The 16,119-nt window shown below is 53.5% G+C and overlaps 5 protein-coding genes across 5 annotated transcripts; 4 read left to right on the forward strand and 1 right to left on the reverse strand.

The window, feature by feature from the left end:
- Positions 1–604: 604 nt before the first annotated feature.
- Positions 605–1,200, forward strand: COCVIDRAFT_100149 (hypothetical protein; the record flags this gene model as incomplete). Its single annotated transcript, XM_014700847.1, has 2 exons — positions 605–872; positions 1,016–1,200. 2 exons carry the CDS (start codon positions 605–607, stop codon positions 1,198–1,200), a joined length of 453 nt encoding a protein of 150 aa, XP_014556333.1.
- Positions 1,201–1,338: 138 nt separating this feature from the next.
- On the reverse strand, positions 1,339–5,328 carry COCVIDRAFT_100111 (hypothetical protein; the record flags this gene model as incomplete). Its single annotated transcript, XM_014700848.1, has 1 exon — positions 1,339–5,328. The coding sequence occupies one exon, from the start codon at positions 5,326–5,328 to the stop codon at positions 1,339–1,341; it is 3,990 nt and encodes a 1,329-aa protein (XP_014556334.1).
- A 428-nt stretch (positions 5,329–5,756) lies between these two features.
- COCVIDRAFT_100119 (hypothetical protein) lies at positions 5,757–6,398 on the forward strand (the record flags this gene model as incomplete). Its single annotated transcript, XM_014700849.1, has 2 exons — positions 5,757–6,180; positions 6,241–6,398. The coding sequence occupies 2 exons, from the start codon at positions 5,757–5,759 to the stop codon at positions 6,396–6,398; spliced, it is 582 nt and encodes a 193-aa protein (XP_014556335.1).
- A 1,845-nt stretch (positions 6,399–8,243) lies between these two features.
- COCVIDRAFT_16221 (hypothetical protein) lies at positions 8,244–9,138 on the forward strand (the record flags this gene model as incomplete). Its single annotated transcript, XM_014700809.1, has 2 exons — positions 8,244–8,562; positions 8,876–9,138. 2 exons carry the CDS (start codon positions 8,244–8,246, stop codon positions 9,136–9,138), a joined length of 582 nt encoding a protein of 193 aa, XP_014556295.1.
- Positions 9,139–9,803: 665 nt separating this feature from the next.
- COCVIDRAFT_26871 (hypothetical protein) lies at positions 9,804–15,095 on the forward strand (the record flags this gene model as incomplete). Its single annotated transcript, XM_014700850.1, has 4 exons — positions 9,804–10,686; positions 10,782–11,265; positions 11,313–13,188; positions 13,236–15,095. The coding sequence occupies 4 exons, from the start codon at positions 9,804–9,806 to the stop codon at positions 15,093–15,095; spliced, it is 5,103 nt and encodes a 1,700-aa protein (XP_014556336.1).
- Between the last annotated feature and the right edge of the window lie 1,024 nt (positions 15,096–16,119).

The raw sequence follows: 16,119 nt of genomic DNA on the forward strand, positions 1-16,119 counted from the left end.
GTCAGCAAACGTTTGCAACAGAGCGGTCTCTGCGACGTGTGTAGATGCCAAACTTACAATTAAACGTATCCCGAGTATATGAGGCCCCCCGGGAAATTAGCGGCCGATGAATCGTGTGGGGAATGCGAAGAGGCCAGCGTGTATGTATCAAAGAGGGCGATTTGATCCCAGCGAGGATCCTGGTTGTGGCGGTGCGGGTTATGCTCTGTTTGGGAATTTCAGACTCGAAGCAGATTAATTTCTCGACCAGACACCAGTCTTGGCTCGAAACCCACAAAAGAGCGGAAGAAGCCAGACGCAGCAGGAGCGAGTATATAATATATTAAAACCCATACCCCTGGCTCGTGGTTTCTAATCACACGTTGATGGGGCCACTGCAGCTTGTAGCAATGTGGCCTATTACTTTAGCAGAGTGTGGCGGTGGACCCGGATGGACACATGCAAGGTAGCCATCGGGGCAAAAAGTCGTGAAGTAAGACGGACTATTTCTTTGTCCACCGCTTCTTGGATGAAACACAGCAATCATCAAACGTATCCACACACCCACAAAACAGTAAGAGATAACAAGTTGTTCTAGTTCGCCTGCCATCGTCCTTTCTAAACCATGGCCAATACCGCCCAGCAACCCACGGCTAGTTGGTCCGACGCCTTCCCCGCCCCCCGTATCACTCCGCCCGCCATATCACGCGATGAGGTCTTGTCAGACCTCTCGTCTCCCGATCTCCTCATCGTAGACGTGCGACGCACCGACTATGAAGGTGGCACTATAAAAGGAAGCATCAACCTGCCTGCACAGTCGTTTTACCTGAACAGGGGTGTCTTCTACGATCTGTGCAAGCGCGCGGGCGTCACCAGAGTTGCTTTTTACTGCGGTGAGTCCATCACTTTTTCGTCTCAACGTGATGCTTGGATGGAAAAAGAATGGTGCTAGTGGCGTGAGACACATACCACCTGTTGAAATACGAATACATACGTGTGCACAAATTTGTAGACAATGTCGGCTGAGACACGCTAGGGTCATGCAACGGAAGAGGGCCAAGATGCTCAGGCTGGTTCGCAGATTACATTGCCGAAAAGGGCGATGACAAAATCAAGTCGTTGACATTGGCTGGTGGCATCAAAGGGTGGGTCAAGGCTGGCGAAGCTTTTACGCAGAACATGGACGCCTTCGAACCAGAGTATTGGAAGCAATTCGACTGAGATTTACAAAAAAAATGGCGGGGTACCAGTAGTAGGATTAGTTACTTTGTTGGGTAAGAAGTTGGTGTTATACACGATCTCTGTATATCTCCAATACTTCCACCCAGAAATCTACGCGTGCCCGTCATATCTGTTTGTTCATTCATCGTCTGTATCATCATCAATTATCCGTCTAGGCCTCTTCCTGAGCAAGACAGGCTCATCATCCTCTAATTCAGAAGCCGAGTCTACAACGACCAATTGCTTCCTGGTCGCACCTGCCACAAGTTTAGCGAGCGGTGCATCGTCATCGCTATCACTACTGACAACCGCATCATCGTCTGTAGCGTCGCTTGTAAAAATCTTCTGTCTTTTTGGGGTCCTCTTGGGGCGGCCAGCCTTAACAACTGCCTGTGTTCCTGCTCCAAAGCCAGAAAGGTCAAGACTGGGTAGACTCGAAGTTGGAGCTACCTCTTCTTCCTCTCCTTCAACAATGAAGCTGGCAAGCTCAGAGTCCAACAGATATGCCTGCGTATCTTGCGGTTCATCCTCACCTAGCGTGTCATCCGATCCAATCGTATCAGCTTGAGATGCGACTCGGAACCGAGGGTCTGTTGGCGGCGGGGAAGATTCATTGCCCTCTTGAGCGAGTCCAGATACACGCCAATTAGGCGTCTTTGTTCTTGGCGTTTCGTCATCCGCTATTGACTGATGAACAGGCGTTTGTATGATAGTACCAACTTTCTGTGGCGGACCACGAGGTGCTGGCGTTTGTGGTGTTTTCGGAACCAAATTCTCTTTCGATCTTGGCAAAGGTTTCTCTTTCGGCTTTGGCATCGCTTTCTCTTTCGGTTTTGGTATCGCCTTCTCTTTCGGTTTTGCCGGCGCACTTGCTTTTGGTTTTGGCACAGATTTTGCCTTTGTCTTAAGCCCTTGAGATGCTGGTTGATCATCTTCCCACATGTCGTCGTCAATGACAAATGCGGGTTCTGGTTCCGGGACAACAAGATCGTCCCCAATGTCTGATTCGCAGTCAGAAAAGTGTAAGTTGAGCTTGAAACCATCAAGACGATTGTGATCCATATCGTGCATGCGTTGCATCATGGAAGCAAATGCTCGCGTAGCATAGCCTGGGCCAACCCGGCGAGCTGAGTAAGGCAAGATTCGTTGTCGTCCAGGATATTTCCCCAAGTCGAGTACATCTACCATAGGAGCATCATCGTCGTCAAATACCGTCTGGTATCTTTTCTCAAGATCTTGGGTTGCGTCATCGCTGAGAAGTACCTCCTCCAATGAGGGCATCACGAACGGCTCCTCACTCGGATAACTAGGTGCGGCTGCTTTCTTTCCGCGACCGTTTGGCACAATTTCCTCGTCCATCCGACCTGCAGTGACGAAGCCAGTGATGACGTTGTCGGGCATATGGAACTTCTTCTCGGGCTTCTTGGCGCGCCGTCCTTTCTTCGGTTCTGGAAGCCAGTCTTGTGAATTTTCAACTGGTATGTCCACGACACGCCGGTCGACAACGGGCTTTACATCCGCCGGCAGGATTCTGCGAGATATGTCGTCGTGGAAGTTGAAATGAGTGCCCGCAGCAATGAGCTCTTGCATCTTGAGGTAACTGTCGTTTGCCTTATTCGCATCGTTTTCTTCCTTGCCTTGCATTTGGAGCATGACAATTCTTCCCTCGCGCTTTCTTCCCGTACGACCCATTCGTTGCAGCATACGAATAGGCGATGCTTTTGAGTCGTAGCAAATAATGAGATCTACCTCACCGATATCGAGACCCTCTTCACCGATCGAAGTAGCAATGAGTGTGTTGAATTCGCCATTCTTGAACCTCTCAATAGCCTCCAACTGGTCTTTCTGCTTCATGCCTTCTGAATTTTTCCCGTGTGCTTGTCCGACAAAGATGCGCGGACGAATCATTGGCTCATGTCTCTTCAGAATGCGCGCAATTTCTTCAGCACTGTCACGGAAATGTGCAAACACCATGATCCTCGTTTGTGAAGAGGCTGCACCATTGGCGCCCTGACCGTCGTCTGCATTGACAAAGTGGTCTAACACAACTTGCTGTAGATACTCCAACTTTGGATGGCCAACAAAGTTCTCATCGGCCATCCACACTTGAAGACGTCCCATAAGCTTTTTCCAGGCATCGCTGTCGAGAATCTGTTTCTTGTATTTTGACTTTGTCTTTGCACTTTCGTCTTGAAATTCCTTCATCTTGATATAGAAAGGACCTACACCATGAAATTTCAATAGATCCATTCCGTGCGAGATGGACGCAAGAATCGCAAAGATGGTGTGCACAGTGCTTTGGAGGCCCCGATTTGCGTTACGTCCGGCCTCTTGGAACCACTTCTTCTTGGCTTGTTGGCAGCCAAAGGGCGTTAGATCGCGGGGGTCCTTGCTCCAGTATGCATTCAAACCAGCAATTGTGTTCACCAAGGGCTGCAGAGCCTCGCTGTAGAGGTCCATACACATCTCCATCTCGTCGGTATTCTGAAAAACTTGCTTGTCAATCTTGCGCTGATGTACATAGCTGCATATGTCCATAGAGTTCTCCGTCCGAATCTCCACCTTGGAAATATCGAGACCGTCAATAACCTTCTGCACGGACTCTACATCTGCACCAGGCGTGGCTGTCAGTGCCAAGACACGGAAGCTAGTATTGAAACGTCGGAGGAAGCTAACGACCTCGACGTACGCATATGCACCCGTGGCTCGGTGAGCTTCGTCGACCACCAGTAGCACAATCTTTTTTGGATCCGCATATCCAGCCTTCAAATCGTTCAAAAGCGTCTGGGGTGTCATGAAGAACACTCTCTTTTCCTTCCACTCTTCAGCTCTTAAACCTGTTTGGACGCCTCCCGTGAGCATTGTAGTATATGAGCGGGGTATACCTGCAATCTTGAAGCATGCCTCGACTTGCTGGGCTACCAGAGGTTTAGTAGGGGCGACAAAGACGATCTGAGAGTCGACCGTCCATCGGAACCAGTTGAGAATGATAGTCGCTGCGATAAAGGTCTTACCAAGACCAGTAGGGAGAGCAACCAGTAGGTTATTGAAGAGGCCTCTTTGAACAATGTTGAACTGATAGTCTCGAATGGTACCTAAATTCGTCGGATAAACCCATGTTTTGATAGCTTCTGCGTTCAGCTTGTGGTGAGTTGGAGGCTCTGCTTTCTGGTCAACGACGAAGCTGTAGCGCTTGTTTACCTGAGACTGCGATGTACTGCTGTTGGCGCCAACGGATCCAAACAACGTCGTCTGTCGTAGGCCTGTCTGAGGTGCCACGGGACGCTTGCGAGCACTGGCAGTCTCGGACTCAGCTTGCTTCTGCGGAGACGAGGATGAAGAAGCGAACGCATCAGACGGAAGGTCTGCTAGGTCTTGTGTGAAGTCATACTCAGCAGTCACAGTGCCCCTTGTACGTTCTGATAGAACTGGCAATCGAGGGGACTCGTCCAAATCAATAGTCGAATCGAATAAATCTGGAGATGGTGGTGCTTGTGGTGCTGGTCGAGACGATATCGACTTCCTACCAGGCAGAGACACGGTCTTGGTTGCACTTAAGTCGGGCCCCTTGACTGACCCAGGTGGTTTGTGTACACCTATGGTGGTGGATTGCTTTGCCCATATTGCACCTCTTGGCTTCCAGGGTGGCGAGTGTTCCTGTGGCGGCTGCGTGTAAAAGACGTCTGGCAGGTCTATATTTGTGGTTGGAATGTGGATGCGTTCCTGTCGCTTATTGGCTGTTGTGGATTTTGTAGGTGATGCAGAATCTGTTTCAGAAATGTCATTTTCGCAAGATGTCGATGTCGCTTTCTTCCTACGACTCGAGGGAGCGGCCTTGCGAGGGGGTGTCAGGTTTTGGCTGTCTGGTTCGGACAATGCATGGCCACCTTCTTCACTGCTGTCCTCGCCGCCGTCAGAAGACACAAAAGGACCTTTCCGACGGCTGGGTTGTGCTCTGGTAGAATCAGAGGCTGCTCGCCTGGTCGTACTGCTGACCCTCTGCCGCTTGACGGACCGTGGCGAATGTCGAAATGCACGGGCAGTCTCCTCTTCGGCCTGGGTAGCGACATTCAGAAACTCGGTATCATCAAACTCATCGCCGTAGTTGTCGCTGTCACTGTCATCCATGGTGATTGACGGCCAAGGCAGCAAGGTTTGACAGTGGCGTTGGGGTGAAAGGCACGACGCGTCGGTGTTTAGCGCGTGTGGTAAGATGAATGGGGAAAGGGCAGGCCGACCCCTGTAACGGCCGCGGTTTCCCACTTGTAGGGTTCTACCGACGTGCATTCGTATCGTGCTGTCGGGCCGACGGCCGATACCCAGCTCGGTATAGTCAAAGCTAATAAAAGGGCTACGAGAGCGTGACCCGCTATACCCCTATGTAATAACTGGGTTTGCTCAGGCACAATAAAAGCTAGGCTTGCTGCCCCAGATTCTCGTTGCACACGCCCACACTCGTTTCTTTTTTGGCTGTACATACCTACTGCTCCAGCATCCACGCTCGCTAATTGCTACTTATCCATACTAATTTACGCCACACGCAACCACACGACACAATGAAGTACTCTACCGTCCTCCTCTTCGCCATTGGCGCTTCGGCCCAGAGCATCACCAGCACCTCCGGATCCTCCGCGCCCATGCCTACCGGGCTCTCATCCGCTGTCCAGTGTGCTATGGCTTGCGATGCAGGCGACGTCAACTGCCAGGCCGCATGCTTGGGCAACGCTCGCCCCAACGCTTCCCAGGTCATCGAGACCAACGAGTGCGCCGCCAAGTGCGACCAGGGCGATGGCTCTCCTGCGGCCACTGAAGCCTACTCCAAGTGTGTCGACACTTGCATCACCAACCACTTCCCCAGCAGCCAGACCGCATTCGTCGACAGCCCTGCAGGTGCTGGTGCCGCTGCTCCCAGCGCCGCTCCTTCCAGCGGTGCTGCTGCTGGTACCGGTGCCAACTCTGCTAAGCCCACTGCTACCGGAGGTATGTTGCAAAACACTCGGGATTTTGCCTGTGCACGATCATTTACTAACCGTATACTAGAATCCCAGTCCCCATCTGGCTCTGGCTCTCCTTCTGGCTCTCACTCTGGATCTGCTGGCGCGCCTTCGTCTACTGCTGCGGCTGGCGCAGCCGACAAGACCTCTGTCCAATTCTTCGGTGCTGGTCTTGCCGGTCTCCTCGCTGTTTTCGCTTTGTAAACGGGGTCATGCGCTACGCTTTGCAATTGCCGGATGTTTCTCAAACGCATGGACGATCAAGGTGATCAGGGCGATCACCAGGGTCGAGGTTTAATACGAGCATAGTCATTTTGTCTGTTTGATAAACCAATCATTCAAAGGGCTGTTTTTGTAGTAATTCAATTGATTGTCGGTTGTTGCGATTGTGCCTTGCGTAGTTGGATGAGAATGTTGCTTCTCCACATGTGCCTGACCGTGTGAGCTTGGGTGAAATCGGGTCGTCGCGTGGACGGGGATCCACACTGGGGCTACTAGCGCAGCTAATAAGATGGTCATGGTCTGTGCGTCAATGCAGGTCAGACCGGCATCATCTCGGGCATGGACACACACACATATGTCATCAGAAGCCGCCATCCAGACCATGAACTAAGCAATGCCCATTTATCTTGCGGGAAAAAAAGATTCGGCTACTCGAATATCGTCAACAAGGCGACGGGAAAAGATTCTTCCTTGTGTTTTTGGCTTTGGCACGATGAGATTGCCTGTGGTCATCTGATGTCAGAATCATACTGGGTGGTGGAGACGGCCTTGTCCGCGTCTTTTAAGTGGCGGCCACACCCCGGCAGAAAGCAAGTTATTGGGCAGACCTAGTCGTGTGCATAAAACGTCAAAACTCTTGCCGCAGGCCCAGTCTGGGACCAGAGTGGTTGTTCTCGTATACCATATTTGTTCATGCAGAGCGCGGATTGTGGGCTGAGTGTGACGAAATCAGGGCCTGGATAACACAACGGAAAAGGAGAAGCGCGCGCCACATGAGTAAATGTCGGAAAGCTGCTCATCAAATGGAAGCAAGGCTCCGTCAGCCTTTTGGTCGACAGTGTCTGCTGCCGGGATAAGATCAGCAAAGCACCTACTAGAGATTGCGTATCTCCGATATATTAGTCTGGCTATTAGAGTAGACGTCTACTTGTACTCGCAGCGATTGTTTTGCCACATGACTTTGGAATTGACGATTCTCACCTCGAGGCTGGTCTGCACCCATTGGGCACCCTGCCGCAAAACTATTTGGCGTCACCGAGACCACCGGAGTGCTTTCCGTTCTCCAACGTTGCTGCTGCCTGCTTGTTCTGCTCAAAGCAGAGAAAATATGTCAAGTCAAACTATGCCTATTCCAGGAGTTGGGACTGATGATTCCTTGCTATCATCCTGATCTGCCCCTGAGGGCGTGTTGGTAATATCCGCAGTCCGGAGCATATTTGCCACTCCTCGTACGCATTGCTCTTGACCCTAGGACAATGCACCCAAAGATAGCACAATACATGTTGTTCTGTGAGAAGACATACTGTCCTTTGCGATATTTGATTGCAGCTTGAATTTTCCCATCTCTTTAGACAGGCTTGCCAAGGCCACCAAACTGGCTTCTAATTCATCATGTATGGGCGTCGCAGTGGACTCATGACCATAAGGCTTCCGAATACGGCCATTGAGATTCCATCTGCTTCCATTTCAGCCGAGACGCTGTCCATACTTGCACGCATATTTTGTTTCGTTAGCATCACTCTGAACAAGTCTCAAGGTCGGTGTCGCCCACATAGGAGAAGTAATCACACGTTATCATGTTGTCCCTGTGGTTAAAACTGCCAGCAATTGGAGGCGCTTAGTGATGGGATCACCCTTGCAAGGCCGACTGCGTGTTCCGCAAGCAACCGAGGCACCTCGTCCGAAGCTCTGCTGAATTTTGGCAACGGTGATCTTGACTGGTGTCGGGAACGCGCGAATATGCGTTTGACCACGGTCAACCGTTAACAGTGGCATAATGAGTTTGCGGCGACATGGTTCTGCCTTGTTAGATGGTTGGGGAGAAAAATGGGCACAGGCTCACAGCCAGATTGCACCCTGGCCACACTCAGTGTCGTGAGTGGGTGGGCGGCAGTAGTCACAAAGCGAGTGTCGGTAACGATCTGGATTTTGCTAGGACAGGCGGGCGAATGGGGAGCGGGCAGTGTGACGCTGATGAGGATTCGCTGGCGTGCGGCTGGTGTTTCGAAGGGGGCGGCCAGGGCCCTGCCTACTCTAGTGATGCCGCTGGGTAATCCCGCGAACCGAACGGCTGCATCACCGCTTCGCAGACAGACGTGCGACACAACCACGAGCGCTCTAAACATGCGCCCTCAACACAACGCAGGTTGGAGATGAACATGGTCGGGCCGTCTGAGACCGGGCTGATGTGGCCCGAGGCAGTGGTTGTGTGTAAGAGAGTCATACGCGAGCAAGCTTAGCAGGCCAGCCAGGGCCGCGGAAGACATTGTTAGCAATCAACGAGAGCGGCGCGCGCCATGAGTTTGGCCGCCGCGTGAGCAGCAGGCGCTCGACAACAGTCTGGCCAGCAAGTGTGACGGTGGATGTGTGTCGTGGAAGATGCGGCATGCCCATCCACGACTCTGTCGAACGAGCTGCGAGATGTCGTTGGACCCCTGTCGAGCGCTAAATCTATTTAGTACGTAGACCACCATACATCGCCTCCTTCAACCTTCCTCAGTGTCCCCACGCCGCGCACACAGCGCTCATTGTGGGATCCAGCGCAGTATCAGACGATGGGACACCTGTGTCCGATGGGGGCGGACAGGCTGTGATGTCCGGACAGGCTGCTACTGGGCAGTGTGCCTGGACTGTCACCTATGTGCAGACTGGCCATGTGTGCGGCACCACGACTGAGACATCTGGGAGAACTTGCCAAATAGCAGAGATAATCGCCGTATGAGCGGGGCGTTGGCTATGAGTATTAGACAGGGGTAGTGGAGATCGTGGGTTGACGAAGCGTGTGAACATGAACGACGCCCAAAAAAACCCCATCAAAAAAACCACCCCGTCCCCAGAGGCCCATCGGCGGCGGGCCCCCAGCAGATGAAGCGAAGCGGGCAGCACTGAGGCATGGGAGGGTGTTGGCGCTGCGGCGAGGGTGCTGTTGCGAGCAAGCACCGATGAGAAAGAGAGATATGCGTAAGAAAGAACTAGGTCCCACGGACATAGCCTTGGGCCTTGCTTGGCACCGTTAGACCCATACTACAGCGAGTCTATCCCGCCCTCGCCATCTCTCAATTCCTTCAACCACTGCTCCCTTCTCCACTGCCTTCTCCCCACCGCCTCGCTTTCTCCCACTACATCGTGAAACATTACCTGGTTTCGCCATCGGCCCCATCAGAAAAAAACGTCCAACATCTCCAAATTGCCCGCTTTGAACCCACTGCCCACCAAGTTCGTGTGTATGCGCTCACAGGCATTCTCATGCTGCGTTGATATCCCTACTTGACGGGCTTTTCCTCACCAACAACCCCGGCGACAGCCCGCGCCTGCTTTGAGAGGGTTCCACGCCGGCTTTTGGCCCATTGTTTGTATCAAATCTATTACCCCCGTGCAAGATTCGCCATGGCCGACGCAAAGACGGACGGGGGCGAGGCTCCGTCCTCGACGACTGGAGGCCTGTCCAATGCCCCTTCACCGCGCAACGAAGAGGACGCGCCAAACAATCTGCAGCCTCCACCCGGCGCTGCATCAGAAGCAGCGCTTTCAAAATCCACTAGCAGGCCTTCCTCTACCCGGAACTCGACACCCGCTGCTTCTCTCGACGTGCGCCAACCCGCACCAGACGCCGACGACGCGTCTTCAGCCATGGACGACGTGCAGCCTTCCCTGGAAGCGGCCAATGGTGCCTCTGGCAAAACGAAACCATTGTCCAAGGAGCCCGAGCAAAATGGTGAGGCAGCAGCATCATCATATGGCACGCGCTCGCGAGGCCGCCCAGGCCGGTCGCGACCTAATTATGCAGAGGACGCCGAAATGGACTTTGAAGTGCCAGCTGCATCTGCGAATGGCAACGTGTCTGATCCACCGTCGCGTAGTTCCGTGGCTCCCGACAGCGGGCATGCTTCGAGTGTGAGTGGAAAGAAAGGTTCCGGCCCTGCACAAGGCAATGGGTCGTGGGGTAATTCCGGCTCCAACACCAAGGACAGCGCGGCGAATCCCACTGCTCCCAGCACCTCAGCCACGGCTGCATCGACTCAGTCTAGCACTTTGCAGCCTCAGCCCCCAACAAAACGGCGCAAAAACGCTGCTGCCAGTGCCGCAAATGGTAGTCACGCAAGTGCCACAGCGCCAAGCCAAGCAGGGGCGAAGCGCGGCAGTCAGGCCGGCACCATGGTAGCCGCCAGCAGCGCGCGAGAGTCCAATATGATGACTTTTGAGAACACGGCCGCCATTCTCAAAAACGGTCGCCTCGAGGCCGACGATGGCCAGACCGTGTCTGTCAATGGTAAGTTGTGTTTTGCCTGGGCTGCAGCTGACGGTCGCTCCGTTACGCCAGCCACGTCCTGCGGGTTGAGTAATGCATTCTAATTGGACGTCCAGATCAAGTGTACCTTGTGTGCGAGCCGCCCGGCGAGCCCTACTACCTCTGCCGGGTCATGGAATTCATCCACGTCGACAACGACCCCAAGAAGCGGGTCGAGTCTTTGCGCGTCAATTGGTTCTATCGCCCACGAGACGTGCAGCGCTACAACAATGACACTCGTCTCGTCTATGCGACGATGCACTCGGACCTTTGCCCCATTGCATCCCTTCGGGGGAAATGCCAGATCCTGCATCGCAGCGAGATTGGCGACCTGGATGAGTACCGCAAGACCAAGGACAGTTTCTGGTTCAACCAAGTCTTTGATCGCTTCATTCATCGCTGGTACGACGTCATCCCCGTCTCCTCGGTCATCAACGTCCCGGACAAGGTCAAGAAGGCGCTCGACGAACGATGGAAGTACATTTGTCTCGAGACCAGTCGCGTCAAAGAATTGACCAGTGCCGTCAAGAGCTGCAAGCGCTGTATTGGATATTGCGCAGCGTAGGTCCTCCATCCCCCAGTCCACGTGACGGCGCTAACTTGATTAGGAATGACTCGGTTGAATGTGCAGTATGTCACAATACATATCACATGAACTGTGTTCGCCCACCGTTGCTGAAGAAGCCATCTCGTGGTTTTGCTTGGGCTTGCGGTCCATGCAGCAGGGCTCAAGAGAAGAAATTGGAGGCACGTTTGGGCACCACCAATGAAGATGCTGAAGAAGAAGAGGTGATTGACGAGGAAGAGGAGGAGGCCGGCGTCGACACCAATGCACCAACCCCGGATCCTGATTCGCAAATCGACACTCACCCTGCCACGCAGGCAGAGATCGCTCTAGCCAAGATGTGGCCTATGCGGTACCTTGGCATCCACTGCCGGGTAGAGGACGCACTGCAGTACGATGATCGAGCAATCTATCCCCGTGCGAGTTCACGGCTAGGTCCCCGGCACCAAGCCAACGTCAATGTCTGGCACGGGCATCCTGTCGAATTCGTCAAGCCTGCAGAGATTAAGAAGCGATACGTCAAGGCAGCCGGCAACAAGAAAGAAGGCAAGCTATCCAAAGAAACTGTCGCTGCAATCGAAGCCGACAAGGCGGAGAAGGCTAAGCGGCCCAAATGGGTCATGGATGAACCTCCCGGCTATGTCCGCCGCGGTGAGGACCTGCCGAACAAGGATCCCAAGTGTACTGCGGAGCTGATTTTCAAGATGCCTCCTTTGGGAGTACATTCGACACGAGGAGAAGACAATGCCCCGACAGTCACCGAAGATCAAGTCAAGGCTTACATGGACCGAGCGAAAGCATTGGCCAAGTCGCATGTTGGAGTAGAGCCCTACAACACCAATTTCTTGGATAAATGCTTGGCTCTCTTCACGAAGCATCAATACGACGCCGATGTTGCTTTGAAGCATGTCAAGAAGATTGACAAGCGGAAAGATTTGAGGGAGCCCGAGCTAACCAAGGAAGAAGAAAAGAAGTGGAACGAAGGTGTCGCAAAGTACGGTTCAGAGATCAGGCTCGTCCGCCAGCACACCAGCAAGACCATGTTCTACGGAGACGCCGTACGTTACTACTATATGTGGAAGAAGACACCCAAAGGAAGAGAGATTTGGGGCTCATACAGTAGTCGGAAAGGTCGGACTAAGAAGGTTGAGCCTGACGCGCAAGCTCGCCTCGTTGATGATGTTGCAGACGACCAAGACGATTCAGCATTTGACAGTGCCAAGGCCATCCAACGCAAACGGGTTTTCCAATGCAAGTTCTGCGCAGTCCGACATTCTCGACAATGGAGACGGGCTCCAGGCGTGACTCCTGGCCAGATGGTACCGCCTGACGGTCGTTCCAAGGACAAGACTGGGTTCCTGATTGCGCTTTGTCTACGTTGTGCAAACTTGTGGCGCAAGTACGCAGTGACATGGGAAAACGTTGATGAGATTGCCAAGAAGGTTGCGCAAGGCGGAGGAAAGGCTTGGAAGAGACGTATCGACGAGGAGCTCCTGCGCGAGGTCTACGCTGCACAGTCAGACCCCAGCTCGAAGAATGCTACTCCCGAGTATATCGAGCTCCCAGCCGCCACAGCCCAGCCAATTGCAGAGCCACCGAAGAAGAAACAGAAAATTGTGGCCGCTGTGAATGGAGACAGTGGAGCATCGACCCCTGTCAGCGAGCCTGTTCCAAAGAAAGAGAAGAAGGAGAAGCCCGCCCCAGTCATCAAAGCGCCTACTCCTCCTCCAGTCCCGTCGCCCCCAAAGTATCGAGCTTTACCCTGCGCTGTATGTCGATCAGCAGAAGGCACACGTTTGGAATGTGCAGCTTGCAAGATGACGGTCCACAAAGCCTGTTATGGTGTTGAAGAAATACGACAAGCCAACAAGTGGTACTGTGATCCATGCAAAAACGATAAGAAGGAAAGCGTCTCATATGTAAGTCAAATTTGCTACATTGACGGAACTATACTAATGCACCTAAGACCTACGAATGCGTTCTATGTCCTCAGAAAGATACGGAGCAGGAGTTCTATGAGCAGCCAAAGGTTACGCACAAGAAAAAGACTGACCGCGATCGGGAGAAGGAGCGGCTGGAAAAGGAGCTTGTCGACAAGGCCAAAGAGGAATATCGCCTTCGGCAGCAGGAGAAAGGCCGGCCACTTGTTCCTCGTGAGCCCCTGAAGCGAACCGCCGACAACAACTGGGTACACGTGTACTGTGCCCTCTGGCACGCTGAGATCAAATTCAGCAACGCGGCCCGCCTGGATATGGTCGAGGGCATCGGAGCGCCAACGCTTCGATACGACGCAGTCTGCAAGCTGTGCAAAACGACCAAGGGTGCATGCACATCGTGTCTGCAATGTCACGCGACATTCCACGTTGGCTGTGCTCACAACCATGGCTACATACTCGGTTTCGACATGACCCCTGTCAAGGTCTCTCGCAGAGACGCAGTACCCACAGTGACTATGAACGGGGAAACGGGAACTCTGATTGCGGCAATCTGGTGCAAAGAGCATACTCCCAAGACGATTGTTCATCCCATGAACGAAGAAGTGGAAGGAACAGACCTGATTGCGCTCCAGCTCTTTGCTCGCGAATTCAAGCAGGCCGATCTCACCCTAACGGGTACAGCACGCAAGGCCAATCTCGTCGATCAGTCGACGCGCATCGCCCCACAGGCTGTGCAGGCACCAACTAACCGTAGGGCATCCGCGGTCACGGCCCCTACTCCCACTTCTGCACGAGGACGTCAATCGAATGCAGGCATATCTGTCAAGGAAGAACCAAGTGAGCCATCAGTGTACAAGTCGGAGCGAAAGTGCGTACGCTGCAAGATTGAAGCTAGTCCGCGATGGTGGAAGGTGGATGGGGAAGTGACAGCAGGACAAGTTTCTCGGATTGTGGATGGCCCGCTGGACATGAAGAATGGCGTGGATCTGATCGGCCATATGGAACGGAAGCCCCTTGTCGAGGAGGGCAAAATCGTCAATGGTAACGGTAGTGAAGACCATGCCATGTCGGACGCCCCAGCTGTTGCTTCGCCTGCAAGCAAGAGCCTGCGCTTGGACACCAGAGGGGCAGTTGCTTCGTCTGGTGCCTATCTATGTCAAAAGTGCCATTGGAAGAGGAAGAATGGGACGGATGAAGAGGAAGAGGAGCGAGCGAGGTCCGTCTCGATATTCAAGGAGCCGCCACAGCAGTACCCCCTACCTGCAGCGCAGATTCCACAATATGCGCCGCCACCGCCTGCGTTGGCTGGTACATGGACACTGCCCGGTGGCCCACCAAACCAACCGCCTCCACTGCCGTCATGGCACAGTGGTGTACCGCCTGGACCTGGCCATCACCTACCCAATGGCACTGGATACGTACCCCCGCCGCTACCAGCTCCAACCGTAGGGCACAACGCTCCTTACCACGCCCCGTATCCGCCTCAGCCGAATGGATACGCGGCATTTTCGGGCGCGCCGATGCACTCGGCGATTGTAGCAGCAGGGCTTCGACCGCCGTATTCGGGACCGCCTATTAGCGGACCACCGCAGCTGCACCACAGCAACGGCTCTATGTTGGTGAATGGCGCGATGCCGTCGCCTAGGACAATACCGTACTCGCCCACGCATCATCACGCACACCCTGCGTCACGGGAAAGCGGATTTATTGCACCTCCGCCTCCTGCGGTAGCGCAATACCCGGGGATCCATGGTAGTACTGCAACTGGCAGGCCGGCTACCCCTATGGACGCGGTGATGCGGGATGCTCCGGTGGTGACATCGGCACCAACTGAACGGGCAAGCACGGGGGCAAGTGCCAGTCCATCACTTCGCAACTTGCTGCATTAGACTTTGCTTACTCTACTTTGATGTAATTGTACACAACTGGTTTTGACTCTTTTATTTTCTTTTCTCTTCTCTTTGACCTTTGTTTTTTTTATCTGTTATGCTTGAAGCATGGGGTCGGAGTCGATGCCTTTTGGCATTTTTTAGCATGGAGTGTTAGGGATACATGTGGTCAGCGATGCAGCAGTACTTGGTACTGCGAAACGGGATAGGAGATTTGGAGTGTGGCGAGGCAAGGCAAAGGGTTTAGCAGTTGCATGTGATAGGGGCATTGTTGGGTCTGTGACTTTTGGTCTCCTGGCGTTTGGTGGCATTATACCACAACGTCTTTCCTGGTCAATGTTTGTCATTCTTTGTTTTGCGTGAGGCTCCCGGCGGGGCGGATGGTAGCAGGAAGCGGTAGCAGATAGCGGGCAGGGCAGCGTCTATGATTCATTGTCGGCGAGCCAAGAAGGATGGACATGGCTGGTTGAGCGTGGCTAACGCGCGCACCCAAGAAAACATGTTTCAATATCGACTACTCGCCCTCAACAAGTGTCGCGGCACGGTTTGGATGCTTACTTTTTCCGAAATAAATGGCGCCACAGCCACAGTGTGATAATCCTTTACGAGGCTGATGTGAGGAGAGTAATGTAAGTGTAGTGGAAGGGCAGAAGGTTCGGCGCCGGCAAGTCCAAGCTGACGTATGCCACTCGCAGTCATGTGGACGACGCCATTAAGCTTTCTGGGGCTGGAGCACGCCAGCCCTGCAAGGGGAAGAAGATGCTGCCTCGACCCGGCCCACGCACACGCACACGCACGCTACGCCACGCCACGCCAATCCGCGCGTCCCTTGCATGTGCTAACCATGTCTCCCTCCACTTCATCATCCCGACCTCCTCCCCTCTTCCCCAACCTCGACTTCTCACCAGCCACACCACTATTCATCTCCACTTTCCTTCTTTCCTTTTCCTTGTGTCCATCTCTCTCTCGCTTCCCCCAATTCCACATTATTAACCTTCGCTACAACCTCGTCCTCGTCGCTTAA

This window comes from Bipolaris victoriae, assembly GCF_000527765.1.
Source record: "Bipolaris victoriae FI3 unplaced genomic scaffold scaffold_45, whole genome shotgun sequence".
Taxonomy (NCBI): domain Eukaryota; kingdom Fungi; phylum Ascomycota; class Dothideomycetes; order Pleosporales; family Pleosporaceae; genus Bipolaris; species Bipolaris victoriae.